Source organism: Dipodomys ordii, unplaced genomic scaffold, assembly GCF_000151885.1.
Source record: "Dipodomys ordii isolate 6190 unplaced genomic scaffold, Dord_2.0 Scaffold104, whole genome shotgun sequence".
NCBI lineage: Eukaryota > Metazoa > Chordata > Mammalia > Rodentia > Heteromyidae > Dipodomys > Dipodomys ordii.
This window is the reverse complement of record NW_012267320.1, coordinates 5546635-5565503: the sequence shown is the minus strand read 5'-3', so window position 1 is coordinate 5565503 and position 18869 is coordinate 5546635. Positions and strand designations below refer to the sequence as shown.

General features: G+C 36.7%; 1 protein-coding gene across 1 annotated transcript; it reads right to left on the bottom strand.

The window, feature by feature from the left end:
- Window positions 1-3135: 3135 nt before the first annotated feature.
- On the bottom strand, window positions 3136-3384 carry LOC105994033 (keratin-associated protein 19-5-like). The gene has a single exon (XM_013027441.1). The coding sequence runs from the start codon at window positions 3382-3384 to the stop codon at window positions 3136-3138; it is 249 nt and encodes an 82-aa protein (XP_012882895.1).
- Between the last annotated feature and the right edge of the window lie 15485 nt (window positions 3385-18869).

The following is an 18869-nucleotide window of genomic DNA, read 5'->3' as shown; positions in this document are numbered from 1 at the left end:
AAGTCTTACCTGTATTGCTTTTCAGTCAGTAGATACTTTTCCCAAGGAATTTCATTGAATGTTCTTCTGAACCAAAGTATGTGCACTAGTGATTTTTACTCCATTGATCTCTCATTTGAACTACATGACAAATTCCACATCCAGCCAGAGGAGATTCACCTTTCAAAGCAGCCTCATTTCCCTCTCTTAATCACTCCAGCTACACTTTTTGACATGCTCTGGGAAACTCTATATTTTACAATTATTCCCTCAAGTTCTTCCCCCGATATGCACATCAGGTGAACCACATACATGGAATTCTGTGTACATCTGTTGTTAACACTATGTTCAGAAGTTCTTGGTCATTGTCCCGTAGATTAATGTAAGACCTTATTATTGGTGGCACGGCCCGAGGAAGTATTCTGCTCTTTTATTCTTTCCATACAAGTCCCAGATTAATATTGTAAACAAGAAGATCTGGTCACTTCATTTTCCAGCCATTATATATGTTAGCCATTAAAAAAATGGATTGAACATCTTAAAATCATAAACTTTTCTTTTCATCAGTAAACTCTCCTGGTCACTTAAAAACTATCAAGAATGCAGTGTGAATATATCAATGCAAGCGAATATATCAATCATCTGTGTACTTATGAGACTGTAGGCTGTTCCTTGATCCTGGAATCCGGTTTTCTGTTTCTTCACCTATTTCATTCTAGACCATTCTTCCAAATATATCCTTCTAAAAAATACTGAAGGGATGTTTCTAGTTACTTCCACTCCATCCTGATTTAGAATACCCATCCGAGGGCTGTTGATTTGCCTAGACAGAATTCCATTGTGTTTCATCAGACTTAGATTTTAAAACATAAATTGTTTGCCTACCTTCTCCATCATACTGAGGAATCCTTGAAGGCAGGAAGTTTATTCTCATTACTCTTTATAACTTGTAGCTGAAATAGAGTAGGTAGTAGACTTTTGGATGAATGGTAAAGTTAATCAGTGTAGAAGGCTATAAACAACAAATAAATTCTGTGCGTCTCTGTCTTCTGAACCTCACAGGGTAGCATTTTTTTCTACCAATGTTGCTAAAGACCAGCAAGGTGTTTATGTGGCACTATACTTATAGTCTTCTGCTTTATTGAGTGATTTAAACTTCAGTCAAAGAACAATGTTGAAAATCTGATTCTTGTTAATAACTGGCATCTCAGTCTCCCTGGTTAGGTATGATGTTAGCAGCACTAGAGATATGAATCTCTTAGAATATTTTCTATTAAATATGTACACGAACAAAACAACGCACAAATACTGGGGCCTTCCACATAACCATGAGGGAGGAACCACAAATTTCAAATTAGAAAAAGAAGTCGGAAAAAAGTAGCATTGATTCTAGTGGGAAAAAAATTGATACACTTATTTCTGTAACCCATTGAAGAATAAAGCTCTATATCCAGAAAAACTGGAGACAAGAATGGGAAAACAGCTGGGCGCCAGTGGCTCACGCCTGTAATGCTGGCTACTCAGGAGGTTGAGATCTGAGGATCACAGTTCAAAGCTAGCCTGGGCAGAAAAGTCTGTGAAACTCTTATCTCCAATAAACCACCAGAAAACTGGACGTGGCACTGTAGCTCAAATCGTACAGTGCTTGCCTTAAGCTGAAGAGCTGAGGGACAGAACCCAGGCCCAGAGTTCAAGCCCCACAACCGACCAAAAAAAAATGGGAAAAGTGTCTATGTTACCCAAAAAACTGCCTTAAAAAGACAAATGCTTCAGGAAAACCTTATATGAAAGGAAAAACAGGGGCTGGGAAGGTGGCCTTGCATGCATGAGGCCCTGGGTTCGATTCCTCAGCACCACATAAGCAAAAAGAAAAAAGCCAGAAGTGGTGCTATGGTTCAAGTGGTAGAGTGCTAGCCTTGAGCTGAAGAGCTGAGGGACAGCGCCCAGGCCCAGAGTTCAGGCTCCACGACCAGATCCTCTCCTCCCCCCAAAAAAAAGAAAGAAAGGAAAAACACATGAAAAATGAATTGGTGGAGAATCCCATAGTGTAACTGGGGAAAAGGATGATATTTTTTCCACCAAGGACTTTTAGAAACATGGCAATGTCCACTTGCTATTCTTGTCCTGACATGTCCACTTGAGTAATTTTGTATTATTTTCTGTTTTAGGAGCAGCTTGTTCCTATATGCTACAGAAAAATCTTCCAGTGTTAAGTGGTGCTATGTGCAGTATTTTTGGCTGAGGTTTTAGCCCTTAATTTTATATATAATTAATTATATATTATTATGTTATTATATATTAATATATTAATATTTATATGATGAGATATAGAAATATGGAGATATGTGTTCTTCTGGAATAATTTTTATGAGTTTAACTTAATAGGACCATGTAGATTCAAGACCAATATGGAATACTTTTCAATATTGTTATGAATTTTTAACCATATACAAAAAAAATAAATGCTAAAAAGAAATATCATCATATAACCATCTCCTGACCTAAGAGTTTATAAAATATTTACAAATAAAGCTAAGTTTTTCTGTCATCATTGAAAAATTTTAAATCTTTAGAAAAAGAGTTCTTACACTTTCCTAGAGAAGAAATTATATATACTGAAGTTGGCAAGTATAGTAAACAGAAAACATTGAAGGAAAGGAGAATTTTTTAAAAGGCATAAAATGGAAGGGAAGGGTTTGTAAAGAAAGAAGAAAAAGAAAGGAGAAAGTAATAATCATTCATGAAATACGTTAAACTTATTATAAATGAGAAGATAACTCTGCCATACTTGATGATTATAGGTAACAGGTAATATGAAAATTAAACCCCCAGCGAATATGGCATGCCAGTTCAAGTTTATTACTGTACTTTTGATATCCAAGACAAGAGGTTACAGAAATGTGATAACTCTCTATCCAATGCATTCTTGAAGATCATTACTAATCATTCTTGAAGCTCATCACTGATCAAATATCAGTACCTTAGTTCATCTAGTTTTCTTCCCACAATTGTAAGAAACCAGGGACCCCCTCCCCAAATAAAAAGCAGTGTAATTATCAGAATAAATCAAGCACGCAGAGGACCATGGAATTAAGTTCCCTAGAAGCTAGGTTTTAGGAAAGACAAAGACAAGTATTATAAACATTAAGTATTTATTCAGTAGAAGCCAGAAGACCAATAACCCCCATAGCATGAAGGACGGCAGCAGCCATAGCCGTAGCCCCCAAATCCAGACCGATAGCCGTAGCCTCCATACCCAGAGCCCCAGCCCAGTCTGCCGAATCCACTGCATCCGCAGCCATAACCACAGCCCAGGCCTCCGAAGCCTCCATAGCCGTAGCCCAGGCCTCCGAAGCCTCCAGAGCCATAGCCCAGGCCTCCGTAGTAGCTGCCGTAGTAGCTCATGGTGTCAGAAGAGGTGTTTGGTTGCAGGTGAGTTCTGTGAGTGTGGCTGCAAAAGAACGTTTATATACACTCCCGGGGGTATGAAAGCCACACCTCTCAATGTCATTCATTAAAACCTAATGCCAAACAAAAGATGCCAATTGTCTCCTGTCCTAGCACTCAACCACATCTTCCACTTGTCTATGCAACTAGTCCTTTACAACTCGTGCAGCTTGTTTGATGTTCTGCGTTATGTGGCTGCCTAAAAAAATATTTTGCCTCAAATAAAATCCGAGCGTGTTTACAGTTGCAAGACATGCTTGAGTCTCTGAGTTCCAAACTCCATAAATGAATTCTCCATAACCTCAAATATTAAAACTGTGCCACTGAGGATTGCATTTACCTTCTAATTGTACCCTGATCTTTGATGGTCCTCCCTGGCTGCTTGATGTGTCTTAACACAATGGGCTTTTGTCATCAGCTGAGAATAATACCTGACTGTGCAAAGATGATGTTTCATTTTTAAAATAACTAAAGCTGATGTCCTCAAAGGACATTCTTAAATGTCACGCCTCCTGTAGCTGCTGGGCAGCTATCACTGAAAACAGCATTGAAGAGAATTGTGCTAGTTCTTTATAAATAGCTCCCTAGACAAACATTCTCTTATCTCAGATTCTAAATTCCAGAGAATTAGGAAATATAAATATATGGCTCTATAGTTACAGAATTAAAAAATTTGAAATCAATTATTTTATTTTTTAAACCATTGAATAAACTGTGATTCTTAGAGAAGCTGAAGTGGAAGTCAGGGGAAAAATCTAAGGGCTTCAAGCCTGAGACACAGTTCAGCAAGTAAAATGTTTAAGGATAAAATTGCAGTTTATGGAATGTCTTCTTACACAATATCCAGTTTCTGCCATTTTTAAGCATTCTATTGTTCGCTCATATTGTTGTAATAGATGAATAGGTGTGATCAGCTACTTCTGTTCTCCAGAAATGCTCAACATAATTGAATACCACAAAGAGCATAAGTGATTATTGAATTTTGTTCATATATTTTAAACATTTTCCCCTATTGGGTAATTAAGAGAAAAGTATAATTGTTTGCTTACATATGTTCTCAGTGAACTATGCAGCCTTCAACTTCAGTGGAGTAATTAGTGAAACGCAAATGATCTATTTCCACACCCTTCAGTTAGAAAAACTGTCTTTATTTTTTTATTGTGAGAATACCATACAGAGGGTTACAATTACATGGTTAAGATAACGAGTACATTTCTTATCAAGCGTTGTTGCCTCCTCTTTGTTTCCCCTTCCCATCCTTCCCATACTCCCTTCCTCCCCCCACCTGATCCTCCCCCCACCCCCCACCAAAGTTGTTAAGTTCGGTTTCAACATAACGACTTTTATATCTCATTGTTGCAATGGGTCCACCTGTATCCCTAGTTAAACGATGTGTTTTTTCCTTCCTCTCCACAAATTATACCAACATCAAAGACAGTGAAAGCATGGGTTATACGGTGGAGAAGGGACATACAAAGCAACAAAGAAATCATCTTATAAAAATGTTAGAAACCATTGCATGAAAGGAAAAAAACAAAAGAACATTTGATTACTTATCTTGGGATTCATTCCCCTAACATCAACTTATCTGACCTTTTCTTCTTGAGTCAGACATATACTAGTTATTGCAAATAAGGGAAACCATGGGACCTATGTTTCTTTAGGTCTGGCTTACTTCACTTAATATAATTTTTTCCAAGCCTTTCCATTTCCTAACAAATGGGGCAATGTCATTCTTTCTGATGGAGGCATAGAATTCCATTGTGTATACATACCACATTTTGTTGATCCATTCATCTACTGAGGGACATCTGGGTTGGTTCCATAGCTTAGCTATGGTAAATAATGCTGCAATAAACATAGTGGTGCTGGTAGCTTTAGTGTGGTCTTGTTTGTAAACATTTGGGTAAATGCCCAAAAGTGGGATTTCTGGGTCATAGGGAAGCACTATGTGGAGTCTTTTGAGGAACCTCCATACTGCTTTCCAAAGTGGTTGAACAAGTTTACACTCCCACCAACAATGAAGTAAGGTTCCCTTCTGTCCACATCCCCTCCAGCATCTGTTGTTATTAGAGTTCTTGATTTTAGCCATTCTAACTGGGGTGAGGTGGTATCTCAATGTTGTTTTGATTTGCATTTCTTTTATGGCTAGGAGGTTGAGCATTTCTTCAAGGATGGTCTATTGTCCATCCTTCTTTCCTCTTCAGAGAAGTTTCTCTTTAAGTCTTTAGCTCACTTATTTAATGGGCAGTTGTTTCTTTGAAGATTTGTTTTTCGGGGATATATTTTTTTAAGTACCCAGAATATTTTAGATATGAGGCCCTTGTCTGTTGTATGGCTAGTGAAGATCTTCTCCCAATCCGTGGGCTTTCTATTGATCTTGCTAGCTATGTTCTTTGCCATGCAGAAGCTCTGCAATTTCATGCAATCCCATTTGTCCAACCTTTCTTTGATTTGTTGTGTTTCTGGATCTCTATTAAGAAAATTTCAACCTGTGCCAAGGAGACCTAGGGTTTCTCCTATTCCATCCTGTAATGTTTTCAGAGTGTCTGCTTTGACTCTGAGGTCTTTGATCCATTTGGAGTTGATTCTGGTGTAGGGTGATATATAAGGATCTAAGTCAATATAATTTAATAATCAGTACAACTTAAGGTAATTTAAAAAATTACATTACAAGACCAATTTTTCCTGATAGGAAATAATTGGTATGAAAAGAGCAGAAGTATAATGTATTTACATATAATATATGTGAAAATAGCATAATGAAAAGAAAAACTATTATGAAGGAGGAAAGCGTGGGTTTAGAAAAAATAGCATAGTGTTGAATTCAGACAAAAATACAACAATATATGCATGTATAAAAATCATAATGAAACTCCTCTATACAACTCATATTAATAAAAAGTCTCACAAGAATCAAAATAAGAACAAATTCTTATATATCTTGTCATTATTTGACTCATAAAAAGTAAATAAACCCATAGCTGTAAGTTTTGACCATATTTGAAACAATAAGTCATGGCTTTTTCTTATTCTCAGCCCACATATCCTCCTTCCCCGGGCAGAAAGAGCTAGCCTCTCCCCTACACGTGCTGATTTCTAGAGAAAAGACAATCCTTAGAGCTTTTTCATCTTTCTGAGATACAAGCATACTCCCATTTTAAAAGTTTGACAAGTATCATTTTGTATTATTTTTAATCTTCTAAAATATGTTAAATTTTCTCTTCAATTAGTGTATCTTTTACAAAAACATATTCACATAAAGGTGTTATTCTGTTATTCTAAAACCTCTCTGGAAAGATTGTTATTAGCGAAAGGATGAAAAATAGCAAATTCTATCAGGACATAATAAGAGGAAAGCTCTGATACACTGTTGTGGGAATGTAAATTAGTACTTTGTATGTGTAGTGTCCTTTAAAAAAACAACTCAGATACAATTATCACTCATTCTCACTCATTAGTAGAGAGCAGAAATATCTCATAGAGGAATGGAGTGAAATAGTAACATAGTTATTGGAAAGATCAGTGGGAAAAAGGTATAGAGAACATAGTTAAAAGCTATGGACACCGGTGGCTCACACCTCTAATCCTAGCTACTCAGGAGGCTGAGATCTGAGGATCTCGGTTCAAAGCCAGCCGGCCGGAAACTCCATGAGGCTCTTTTCTCTAATAAACCACTCAGAAAACCGGAAGTGGTGCTGTGGCCCAAGTGGTAGAGTGCTCGCCTTGTGCTGAGGAGCGTAGGGACAGCGCCCAGGCCCAGAGGTCAAGACACAGGACTGCCAAAAAAAAAGAACATAGTTAAGGAGAAACAAAACACAGCAAGAAGGAAGGATTCCTTCTGTTTTCCTATAGTACAGTATGGTAATTATAAGTAACAACATATTATAATATATTTTAAAATAATAAGAGTATGAAAATGTATAAGACCCAAAATGGAAGAAATCTTCAAATTTATCTTTTCTGTTTTCTTGGTTTGTCTTATGATTTTCTTTATTATTGATACATAATATTTGTACCTCTTTATGGGATCCACCCTGATAATTTGGTACATGTGTAAAATATGTGATGACTTAATCATTAATAAGCAATCCCCTGATGCAAATGACTTGGTTTTTAGAAGGAACATGACGTCAGAAATGGATATTGAACATTTAAACTACACATCTGTAGTAATTATTTTGTTAAGAATAATGGTAATATGCCACTTTTTAAATAAATGTTTTAATCACTTAAACCTTCAGTTGTATCAGTAGGTTTAATTTTAAAAAGCATTTTAATTTAACTTTTCTCAGTTCTTGAGAATTATGAATATTGATTAATTAATATAATACTCCTTTTAGAAATATTTACAGGAGTTAATAGCCTGTTCAAGGCAACCTGATTGTCCTTTCAGTGATGAATCTATTCATTCATTTATCTGTTTACCAGTTACTCTATTTCAGCTAACAGAACACAAGATGGAAGGAAGGAAGGCAGGAAGGCAGGAAGGCAGGCTGGCAGGCAGGCAGGAAGGAAGGAAGGAGAGAAGGAAGGGAGGGAAGGAGAAAAAAGAAAGAGAGAGGGAAAGAGAGAGAAAGAGAGTGGGAAAGAGAGAGAAAGAATAAAGGAAGAGAGAAAGGAAGAAAAAAAGAAAGAAAGAAAGGAAGGAAGGAAGAAAGGAAGGAAGAAAGAAATAATAAGGAAGGAAGGAAGGAAGGAAAGAAGGAAGGAAGGAAGGAAGAAAGGAAAGAAGGGAGGGAGGGATGGAGGGAGGAAGGGAGAGAGGGAGGAAGGAAGGAAGGAAGGAAGGAGATAAGGAAGGGAGGGAGGGAGGGAGAAAAAAGAAAGAAAGAGAGAGGGAGAGAAAGAGAGAGTGGGAAAGAGAAAGAGAGAAAGAAAAAGAAGAAAGGAAGAAAGAAGGAAAGAAGGACGGAATAGGGAAGGAAGGAAGGAAGGGAGGGAGGGAGGGAGGGAGGGGAGAGGGAGGGAGGAAAGAAGGGAGGGAGGGAAAGGCTTGTCTATAAACGTCATGTAGTATACATTCTTGTTTACTGTGCATGAAAAAGGAATTGAAGATAAAATGAACAAGGAACTCTGGAGATCTGGGTATTGTTACATCTATGGAGTTGTCCATAAAAACAATCATGGGATATTAACTTGTTGGAAGATAGGGATGTTCTTTAGCTCAATATTGATTTACTGCTATATGTTTCTGTGCCTATTTCTTTGAGGAAATACTGGTTTTCCATCATTTCTGGATACTTATAAATACTAGAATTATTTCCTTTAATAAAAACCCTCTTTTGTTGCTCCATATTTTTTCTCCTGTAAACTGTTCTCATTTATCAGATTCTATATTTTAATAGTTACTATGCTTTTCCCTTCTTTATTGATCCTTCCCTTCAAAGGTGTCAGATAGGACTTACCTGCATCAGCTATGACCAGAAAAATCACACTTACTGTTTCAGATTTTGAGCTTAACTAATCAATTTATATATGTTCTTCTATACATGTGCAGTGAGTAAAATGGTGCAGATACTGCTAAATACTTTGAGCTTCTACTAGGGAATTAAGTAATATACTGAACCCTGCTGTAAAAACATATCAAGAATATCATTTCCAGAGGTCATCATTTTGGTTATTCCATTCTCTTCTTCCACTCCCTATCACTTTAGGACTTCCATATCAATAACTAGACTTAGACGGAAGTGTATAGTTTATCACTAAAAATGATTTCACACATGTACACATACACATGTCATATGCTTAAAAGCAAAAAGTTATCTTGGTAAACATATAGTGAAATGAAACCACAAATTAATCATACTGGATCTGATCTGCACAGATGAAAGAAGAATAAACCACACCCAAAAATCTGAGGCAATGCCTCAACACAGTCCTATTTGAGCCTTTAATACTGTCCATAAACCAGCCCTTTCTCACAGGGTAGCTTCTTGTTCATGACCCACAGTTACACCACTGATTTGTCTTTTCTAAAAACCACCATTATTCTCATATTCTGTCACTAAAGCCCAACTCCACTTCACACAGTAAACTGATTGTCAGTGCACAATACCAGAATCACAATTTGTTTTCCCTTGAGAAATGACCTACCTCATCTAACTTTTAAAGTTTACATGCATATGAGATTGAAAAGCAGTCTCATTTGATATGCCAAATTTCTTGCACTTTAATATTTATTTCCATCATGTTTTTAAATGTTTTATATTGTCTTTCCTTTTTGTTCTTGGCTAAGTTAGTGAGTAGCTTATAACTTGATATAAGCTTGAGTTTTCAAAGCAAAGTATTGTGTCTCATTATTTTCGACTGTTTTGTTCTTTACCACAGCTATTTTTTTGCTATTTTGTTTATTGTTTCTATCCTGATACATCTTTGGTTTCCTTTTTTATTATCTTTTATATATGTTTTTATTGTAAAAATACTGTACAGAGCTGGGTTACAGTTACATGAGTAAGGTAATGAGCCCATTTCTTATCAATCATTGATACTTCCTCCTTTGTTTTTCCCCTTCCATCCCTTCCCTGCTCACCTCCTCATCTCCTCCCCCCTACCCGCAAAGTTGTAAAGTTTGTTTTCAACATAGTGTCTGGTACAACTTATTGTTACAATGGGTCAACCTGTATACCTACTTAAGCATTTTGTTTTTATCCTTCCCCTCCCCAAATTATCTCAACGCTTCCTAACCAAACTTTCTTTCTTTCTTTTTCTTTCTTTCTTGCTTGCTTGCTTGCTTGCTTTGTTTCTTTGCCAGTACTGGGGCTTGAACTCAGGGCCTGGGCATTGTCCCTGAACCTCTTTCTGCTCTACCAATTGAGCTACAGTACCACTTCCGGCTTTTTCTGTGGATGTGGCACTTAGGAATCAAACCCAGGGCTTCATGCATGCTAGGCTGGCACTGTACCACTAAATCACCTTCCCAGGCCCCCCTCAATTAGAGAAGTGTATATAAACAAGATGCAGGGCACCAGAGTCAAATACAATGAAAACTGGGATTATACCGTGGGAGAGAAACATACAAAGCAACAAAAAAAAATCACATAGTACATTATAAATACGTTAGAAACAATAGCAAGAAAGAAAAAAAATCTTTGTCTCCCTATCTTGAGGTTCATTTCACTTAACATCATCTTATATGGTCATATGCACATAGCATTTGACCTTTTCTGCTTGTCCTAGATATGTACTAGTTATTGCAAATAAGAGAAACCATGGGACCTATGTTTCTTTGGGCCTGGCTTACTTCACTTAATATAACTTTTTGCAAGTCTTTCATTTCCTAACAAATGGGGCAGTGTCTTCTTTCTGATGGAGGCATAGAATTCCACTATATGTGTGTGTGTGTATATATATATAAGTGTGTGTGTGTGTGTGTGTGTGTGTGTGTATGTATGTATATATCACATTTTCTTGATCCATTCATCTACTGAGGAGCATCTGGATTGGTTCCATATCTTAGCTATGGTAAATAATGCTGCAATAAACATAGTTGTGCTGGTAGCTTTAGTATGGTCTTTTGTGATCATCTAGGTAAATGCCCACAAGTGGGATTGCTGGGTCACAAGGGAGCTCTATGTGGAGTCTTTTGAGGAACCTTCATCCTGCATTCCAAAGTGAACAAATTTACACTCCCACTAACAATGCAGCAGGATTCCTTTCTGTCCACATCCCCTCCAGCATCTGTTGTTATTAGAGTTCTTGATTTATAGCCATTCTAACTGGGGTAAAGTGGAATCTCAATGTAGTTTTAATTTACATTTCTTTTATGGCTAGAGAAGTTGAGCATTTCTTCATGTATCTGCATGAGAAGTCTCTCTTTAAGTCTTTAGCCCACTTATTTATCAGGCAGTTGTTTCTTTGAAGATTTATTGTTGGGGGATTTAACTTTTTGAGTTCTAAGTATATTTTACATATGAGACCCTTGTCCATTGTACGGCTAGTGAAGATCTTCTCCCAATCCGTGGGCTTTCTATTGATCTTGGTAGCTATGTCCTTTGCCATGCAGAAGCTCTGCAGTTTTATGTCCAACCTTTCTTTGATTTGTTGTGTTTCTGGTCTCTATTAAGAAAGGAAACCTAGGGTTTTTCCTATTCCTTCCTGTAATGTTTTCAGGGTGTCTGCTTTGATGCCGAGGTCTTTGATCCATTTGGAGTTGATTCTAGGGCAGGGTGATATATTAGGGTATATCTTTTTGTGTGTGTGTGCGTGTATGAAAATACTGTACAGAGTGGTTACAATTACATGGGGAAGGTAATGAGTACATTTCTTATCAAGCATTGTTGCCTCCTCCTTTGTTTCCCCTTCCTATCCCTTCCCATCCTCCCCCCGTTCCCTCACCCAATCCTCCCCCCCCCCCCCCCCCCACCAAAGTTGTAAAGTTCGTTTTCCATGTAACGACTTGTACATCTCATTGTTGCAATGGGATATCTTTAGTTTTCTACAGGTGATTAACCAATTTTGCCAGCACCAATTTCTGAAGAGCCTGTCTTTCTTCCACTTTTTTTTTTTTAGCTCCCTTATCGAAGATTAGTTGGCTATAGGTCTGTGGCTTCATTCTGGATTTTCAGTTATATTCCATTGGTCCTGAGGTCTGTTCTTGTGCCAGTACTAAGCTGTTTTGATTACCATGATAAGCCAATTTTTTATTCCACTTGCCTTAAATTCAAGGTAGTTTTCATGTACTCATTCAATAAATAAAGTACATTTACCCACTTGATGAACACAAAAATAGATAAAGAAAATAATTATCCCAGCTTATGTGACTATCATCTTAGTGGAAGAGACAGACATAAAAATATACTTGATTTATGCCTTCATCAAAACAAGTACTTGCTGAATGGCTAGCAAGGACTAAAAGTCTCTAGGCATTGGGAAGAATAATATGAAGTCTCAAACATAACAGAAAAAAGTACCTCTCTTCCTGATGGCTCAATGGAAAAGAAGGAAAGATGTGTAATCAATAAAAAGATATAAAATACCATTATCTACCAATCACAAGCAAATGAATGGACAGGAGCTACGTCTCAAGCATTAGAGCTCCAGCCAGCTATTAACAGACTAGCTGAACAAGAATAAGAGGCACTGAGTTCAAGATCTCATACCAGCACACAAAAAATAAGACCTTACCATATTCAAAATTAAGTCTCGGGTATAACTGATCCTATCAATTATTAAGAAACAAGCACATACAGTATGAGAAGGGTCTACTCGGGTATTCAGTGTGGGTGTTATATGATGGTACGCACATAGGTGTAAAGCAGGTAGCACTCTAGATATTACGAAACAAAAATAATAGCCAAAGCTACCAGTTGCTCTGTGTCTCTCATGTCTGTCTGGCTTGTTTCAATTATCATTAAGTGAAGCTTAAAATGCAGCCATAAAAGTAGAAGAAATCCATTAAGAAGACAGTTTCCAAGAACACAACAGAGTAGTTTCCTGCTTGGAAGTAGCACAAGACAGCATGACTTTGAGCACACAGTGGTAAATGCTGAGATAATAGGGCATTAAAACTCTGCCAAAGAGAACCTGCAGCTGTCTGTGAACTCTAAGTTTGATGTGGAAAGGACTGCTGGACATGTTCCCTCCCTGTACAGGAAAACATCATCAGGAGATTTTCACAAAGTATACGGATAGGTGCCAGGGAAAGACATACAAACTCACACATAACTTGCCTTGCCTATATGAAAACAGTATTCATGAGTGCATAGAAAAGTTAACAATGACACACTTGAAGCATCAAAGTAAATTTCATCTAAAGAAGATTTTCAGATTTGCCGCTTGAAAAAGCTTTGACAATTTCGCAAGAACAATGGCTCCAGAAGAACAGTGATTACTCCAACTATATACACACCTTCACTGAATTTGCAATTCCAGTAAAATTGCAATTCAGTGAAATTCATGAAATTTCAATTCCATGATAATTTTTTCTACCAGCCCTGTCGTGCTGGTATTTGAAGCTCTGCTACAGTAACCTAGGATTGGCTGATTGCTATTTACTATGAGAAAGAAAGGCACTGAGGGTGTGAAGGTTCGTCAACAGGAAAATTGGTGAAAGTCTCAGACTTATACAGAATTTCTCCAAAGAGGCCAGACAACCAATATCTGCCATAGTGACAGGGATAGATGGTGGCAGCTATATCTGTTGCTAGAGCCACAGCCTAGAAGCATAAAAGAGTCACAGTCCATGCCAGAGCCTTTATCTATACACACACACCCACACCCCCACCCCCCACAAAAGTAAAGAGAGAGATGTGCTTTTAGTGTGCTAATATCTAAAATATATCGTGTATTGATTAATTGCTCCTTATGCTGATTCTGATTTCCTGATCAGTTGTAGTAAATAGGAAATCAAGGATATTTTAAGCTCTGTAGATGAGAGGTGGCTAAAGATGACTAACAATACTATGTGTTGTAGAAATCTGCCTAACAAAATAGTCCACTGGAGATTATATTATTGACTCCAGTAGTTAATGATCAAATATATATATATATATATATATATTACATTCTGACTAATACAGTAATGACATCTAAGACTGTGTCTCAAGTTTTGACTCTTGTCTGACACTCAGAGTCAAAGCATTGAAATTATGTGTACTCTCAGAAAGAAAAACATCACAGAATTTATGGTATATCCTTGATCAATAAGTGGAAACCCACATCTTGGACACATTCAAAGTTCATATTTCAGTTCTTAAGAGATATGTTAGGAAGGAGACAATGGCGTATTCTGGCAAGCACTTTTCCTTTGTCTTCGAGGACCGGTTGCAGGGAGACACATAAGCCAGCTCAGGGAGGACATCTGCAAAAGTGTGGTCAGACAGTGACTACTGCAAATAAAAATCGCTGAATCTTAAATTTCAGAACTAAAGAAAGAAGGAACTAATCTTGCTCAGTTAGATGAAAACCAAAGCCACTCTGAAGCAGCTGGCTCTACCTGTTCTCTCCTTCGATCATCCCAATATGATCTCCTTTTGTTTGTTTTTTAACTCTTTAAAAAATTCTTTCTTCTCCCCACCTCCTTCTTTCCAGAGCTACAGATAATCATGAGACCCAGTAGCTGAAAACAACATCTAAAAGGAGGACAACAAGCCCAGTAGGATGAAGAAGCAAAACAGAAACAGACAAAACCAAATCCCTCTGCACAGAATACACCAGCCAGGCCAGGGGACACCTCTGGACATTGTGCCACCAATGCCACCCAAGCGAGGACCTGAGTTTACTGTGTCTTGGGAAGAACTCGGGTAAATGGGCAGAGAAAACGTCCACATTTTGGAAGAAGTTGCTTTTTTTCACTAATATGAAAGTACAGGCTAAAGATGAGCAGAGCTAGAACTTTCCATCACTGACTCCATTGCTGGTAGTGTTTCCCAGCCCAGCCCAGCCCACTGAAGAATCAGCCAAGCAAGCAAAGTGAAACATCCACCTGCCTAGCCCTGGGCAGGAAATGTCATCTTTCCCTTGTTTTACCTCATTGTTAGGGCCCTGGCGTGGAAGCCACTTCGTCTCCTGAAAAAGGCAATGTCTGGAATTTTAGGAGTCGCAGAGTGCTTTTGGACCCCAAACTGTGTTATAGCTGTTCAAACCTGGAGGAAATTCAGAATTGGAAGAGTGGATCCATTTTACAAATAGAGTCCAGAAGACATTCATTCAACTTCTTTACTAAACAAAGAAGTAAAGGAACTGTGTGTGTGTGTGTGTGTGTGTGTGTGTGTGTGTGTGTGTGTGTGTATGCATTGCTTTGTTTTTGTAACATTTTAATTTTCTATCTCTTACTATCTCTTATCTCTTTTTCTCATTTTTTTCTTTAGTTTTTTTCCACTTTACCTCTCACAATACCATTGTACTGATGGCTTATTCCACCTCCTTCTTCCTTTATTCTTACTTTTCCATCCCTTTGTGATCACTGGCAATACCATTCTGTTCTAAAACTATAGAATTCTATCTGTACACACTTCATTTGTGTAACTGCATCCCTCACTCACCTCCGTTTCTCACTGACTTTCTTCCTTCTCACATCCCTCATCTTTATTATTCTTAATGAATTATTAGCCCTTGCAAAAATCACCTTACATTTTCTAGCCCCCAGCTCTGTCTTATAAGAATGTTAGACTGTTGCAAAGAGAATGTTATTGTGTTATTGTGTGTCTAGATCATGTTACCAATGATGTTTTACCTCTTGTAAGTTTTGTTGAATCAATGATTGTTAAAGCTGAGATATAAACCCAAGCCAGTGGTGAGAAATGGTGCAACTAGCTAATACCCAGTCCGGTGAGAATACAGAGAAAAATCGAACAGGAATATTTCAGGTAATGAAAATGTCAAAGAAATTGACTTCAAATGAGCAATCTTAACATAGGGATAGAATAAATATGAGGAATCAAGAAGCTATAACCCCTCACAAAGCCAACTATTATACAACAAAGATTAAGAATGACAGTGAAGAGGTAAAAATGATAAATAATGAGCTCAAAAGAATAAAGATAAGAAATGATCAATGAGATAAAAGATTATAATGCATATGCCATAAATTTATATGAAGTATCAATTCTGATACTGATATCTAAATATCTAACAGAAAAGTAAAGAAAATTTTAGCAAACATGTGATACTTTTAAATAATTCAAATAAAAAACTAAATAGATTCAAATAAACAGCAAATAAACTCAAAGAGAACTGAACTAAATAGTTAAAAATAATTCAAAGAAGACACAGAACAAGCTAAAGGAATGAAAGATGTCAATGTAGAAAAATAGAGCTATCTATACATCCTGGGGGAAGAAGTGGAGGGGAAAACAAACTGAAGTCCTGAGATGAAGTCCTGAGATGAAATTTCAGTGGAAAGTGTCTGCCCTAGAATAGTTAAAAAAGGAAGACAGAAATTCAGGTCTTGGAGATAAAGTTGACATAATATAAAAGGCAGAAGAAGATTAAAAGATTTTTTAATGTAAAGAATATTCAAGAACTTCAGGAATCAATAAAGACAAAACATGAATGATAGACATAGTGGAAGAAGTAGAGTTACTTGAATGGGAAACATGTTCAATAAAGTAATATTTTAAAAAAAACTTCTAAAATCATGAAAAAGAGAAGCTCAACCAGGTACAGGAGGCTGTTAAAATATTCAGTACACAAGACAGAAAGGAACACACCCAGGACATATAATTAAAACATTAAGTCCAGAAAACAAGGAAAATACTAAACCTTCAAGAGTAATCCTCATTTCACTTGTAACGAAAAACAATCAGAATAGGAGATTTCTCCACTGAATCCATCAAAGCAAGAAAAGCTTTTAAAAATGCACTTTAAATACTATATTTAGACACCAGCAAGCTCAATATACTGTACTCAATGAAGCTATCATTATACTATTCACAATTTCCCGGCTATGGAAATAGCCTAGATATCCTACAACTGATGAATGCATAAAGTAAATGTGGCATATATACACCATAGAGTATTATCAGGACATAAAGACAAATGAAATTATATCATTTGTAGAGAAAAGGATAGCTCTGGAGATAATCTAAGCAAGTAAGCCAAGTTCAGACAGGCAAAGGTTCCCTGCTTTCTCTCATATTTAGATGCTAGTCTTAAAAAATAAGCATGTACATAAGCACACACACATTTATTCCAGAAAAGGACTATGTAAATCAGGAATTACAAATCTTAGTCACCATTACTAAAAGGGATTTGTTTGTTTGTTTGTTTGGTAATTTTATGTTTGTGCCAGTCCTGTGGCTTGACCTCAGGCCCTAGGTGCTCTCCCTGAGCTTCTGTACTCTAAGCCTGCACTCTACCATTTGAGTCACAGCTCTACTTCCAGCTTTTTGCTACTTAATTGGAGGTAAGATTCTGTCAGATTTTCCTGCCTGAGCTGGCTTTAAACTGTGATCCTCAGATCTCAGCCACTTGAATAATTAGAATTACTGTCATGAGCCTCTGGTACCCTGCTATTTTTTTTTTCATTTTTAATGAGAAGCTCTTGATCATTCACTCTAGTGATATTTGTACATCTGATAAGAGATTAATTACCAGAATATACAGGAAGCTCAACATACTAAATTAAAAGTATGACGGTTGTCCTTGGCAAGCAGTGAAAATAAATTTAGTCTAGCAGGGTCAAATTATTCACTGAAATATTCAACATTAAGTCTATAGTGAACTTTTAAGGTTGATAAAGGAGCACTGAGGTTTTCAACACAAGATTGGCCTTAATAGGTAGATATATGTATTTCAGGTCCTATGAGGATGATTAAATATACAATGTAGCAGTCAATCTCATCAAATATTCAGTTTACATAATTTTCTGTGCTGTAACTGTGGGTCCAGCACATAATGTTCTGAATATGTCTCACATTGCTTATAGGAAAATAGTAATCTGGTTATACTGATTTTAAGTCACTTAACCAGTGACTGGAAAGTAATTTTTCAGTGTAAGCTAATAAATTGATTTCTGATTATTATTTCATTCCTTACATTATAAATGATGTGGGGACAAAATAGGCAATGTGTATTTCCATGTCCCTAGGATTGTAATTTGCTTTTTGTAAATTAATACAAAAATCTGATTATAATGTAGCTTTCCATGTAAGTTAAACATAAGGATAATTAGAAAAATAAGCAAGCACAACTGTTAAACCTCTTGTAATGATGATTTTTATTACATATTAATAATGGCATTGTGTTTTATAGATAACCAAATCTTTGAAGTTCATCAGTCCCCTAGAGATAAATTTGTGCAACAATGAATCTTGACTGGTCCATCTATCTGGAAGTGCAAAGTGAAAAGACTTCAGAAAGTGCTCAATTTTTTCAGGGTAATTCATTTTAAATCTCCTAGGGATTTAATAATTTTTTCCCTCAGGAGATATTATATACTTCCGTCTGTCCACCATGAACTAAGAAAAACTAATTTTTTAATAAAATTCCACAATATATAATGAATAGTCCTTAAAGTGGTTTTTGCTTTTGTTTCGCTCAGGTCTTAGGAAAAATATATGTAAGAAGCAACTTTACTTAAGGATATAGTCATAACATTGATGAAAGCAACAAAAAATATAGAATACCAATAGCCCCACAAAAAATAAAATACCTAGAAATTAACCAAAAAAGTGAAGGACCTCTATGATGAAAACTTTAAAAACCTGATAATGGAAATCAAAACAGAACTTACAAAGTGGCAAAAACTCCCATGATCCTGGATTGGAAAGATTAACATCATGAAAATAGCAATACTTCCCAAGGCTATCTACAAATTCAGTGTGATACCTATCAATATTGCAACCTCATTCTTCAAGGAAATAGAAGAGGCAATCCAAAAATTCATACGGAACAAAAACGATGTTTAACAGAAAGAACAGTGCTGGAGGAATATCAATACCAAATTTCAATCTCTACTACAAAGCCATAGTAATCAAAACAGCTTGGTACTGGCACAAGAA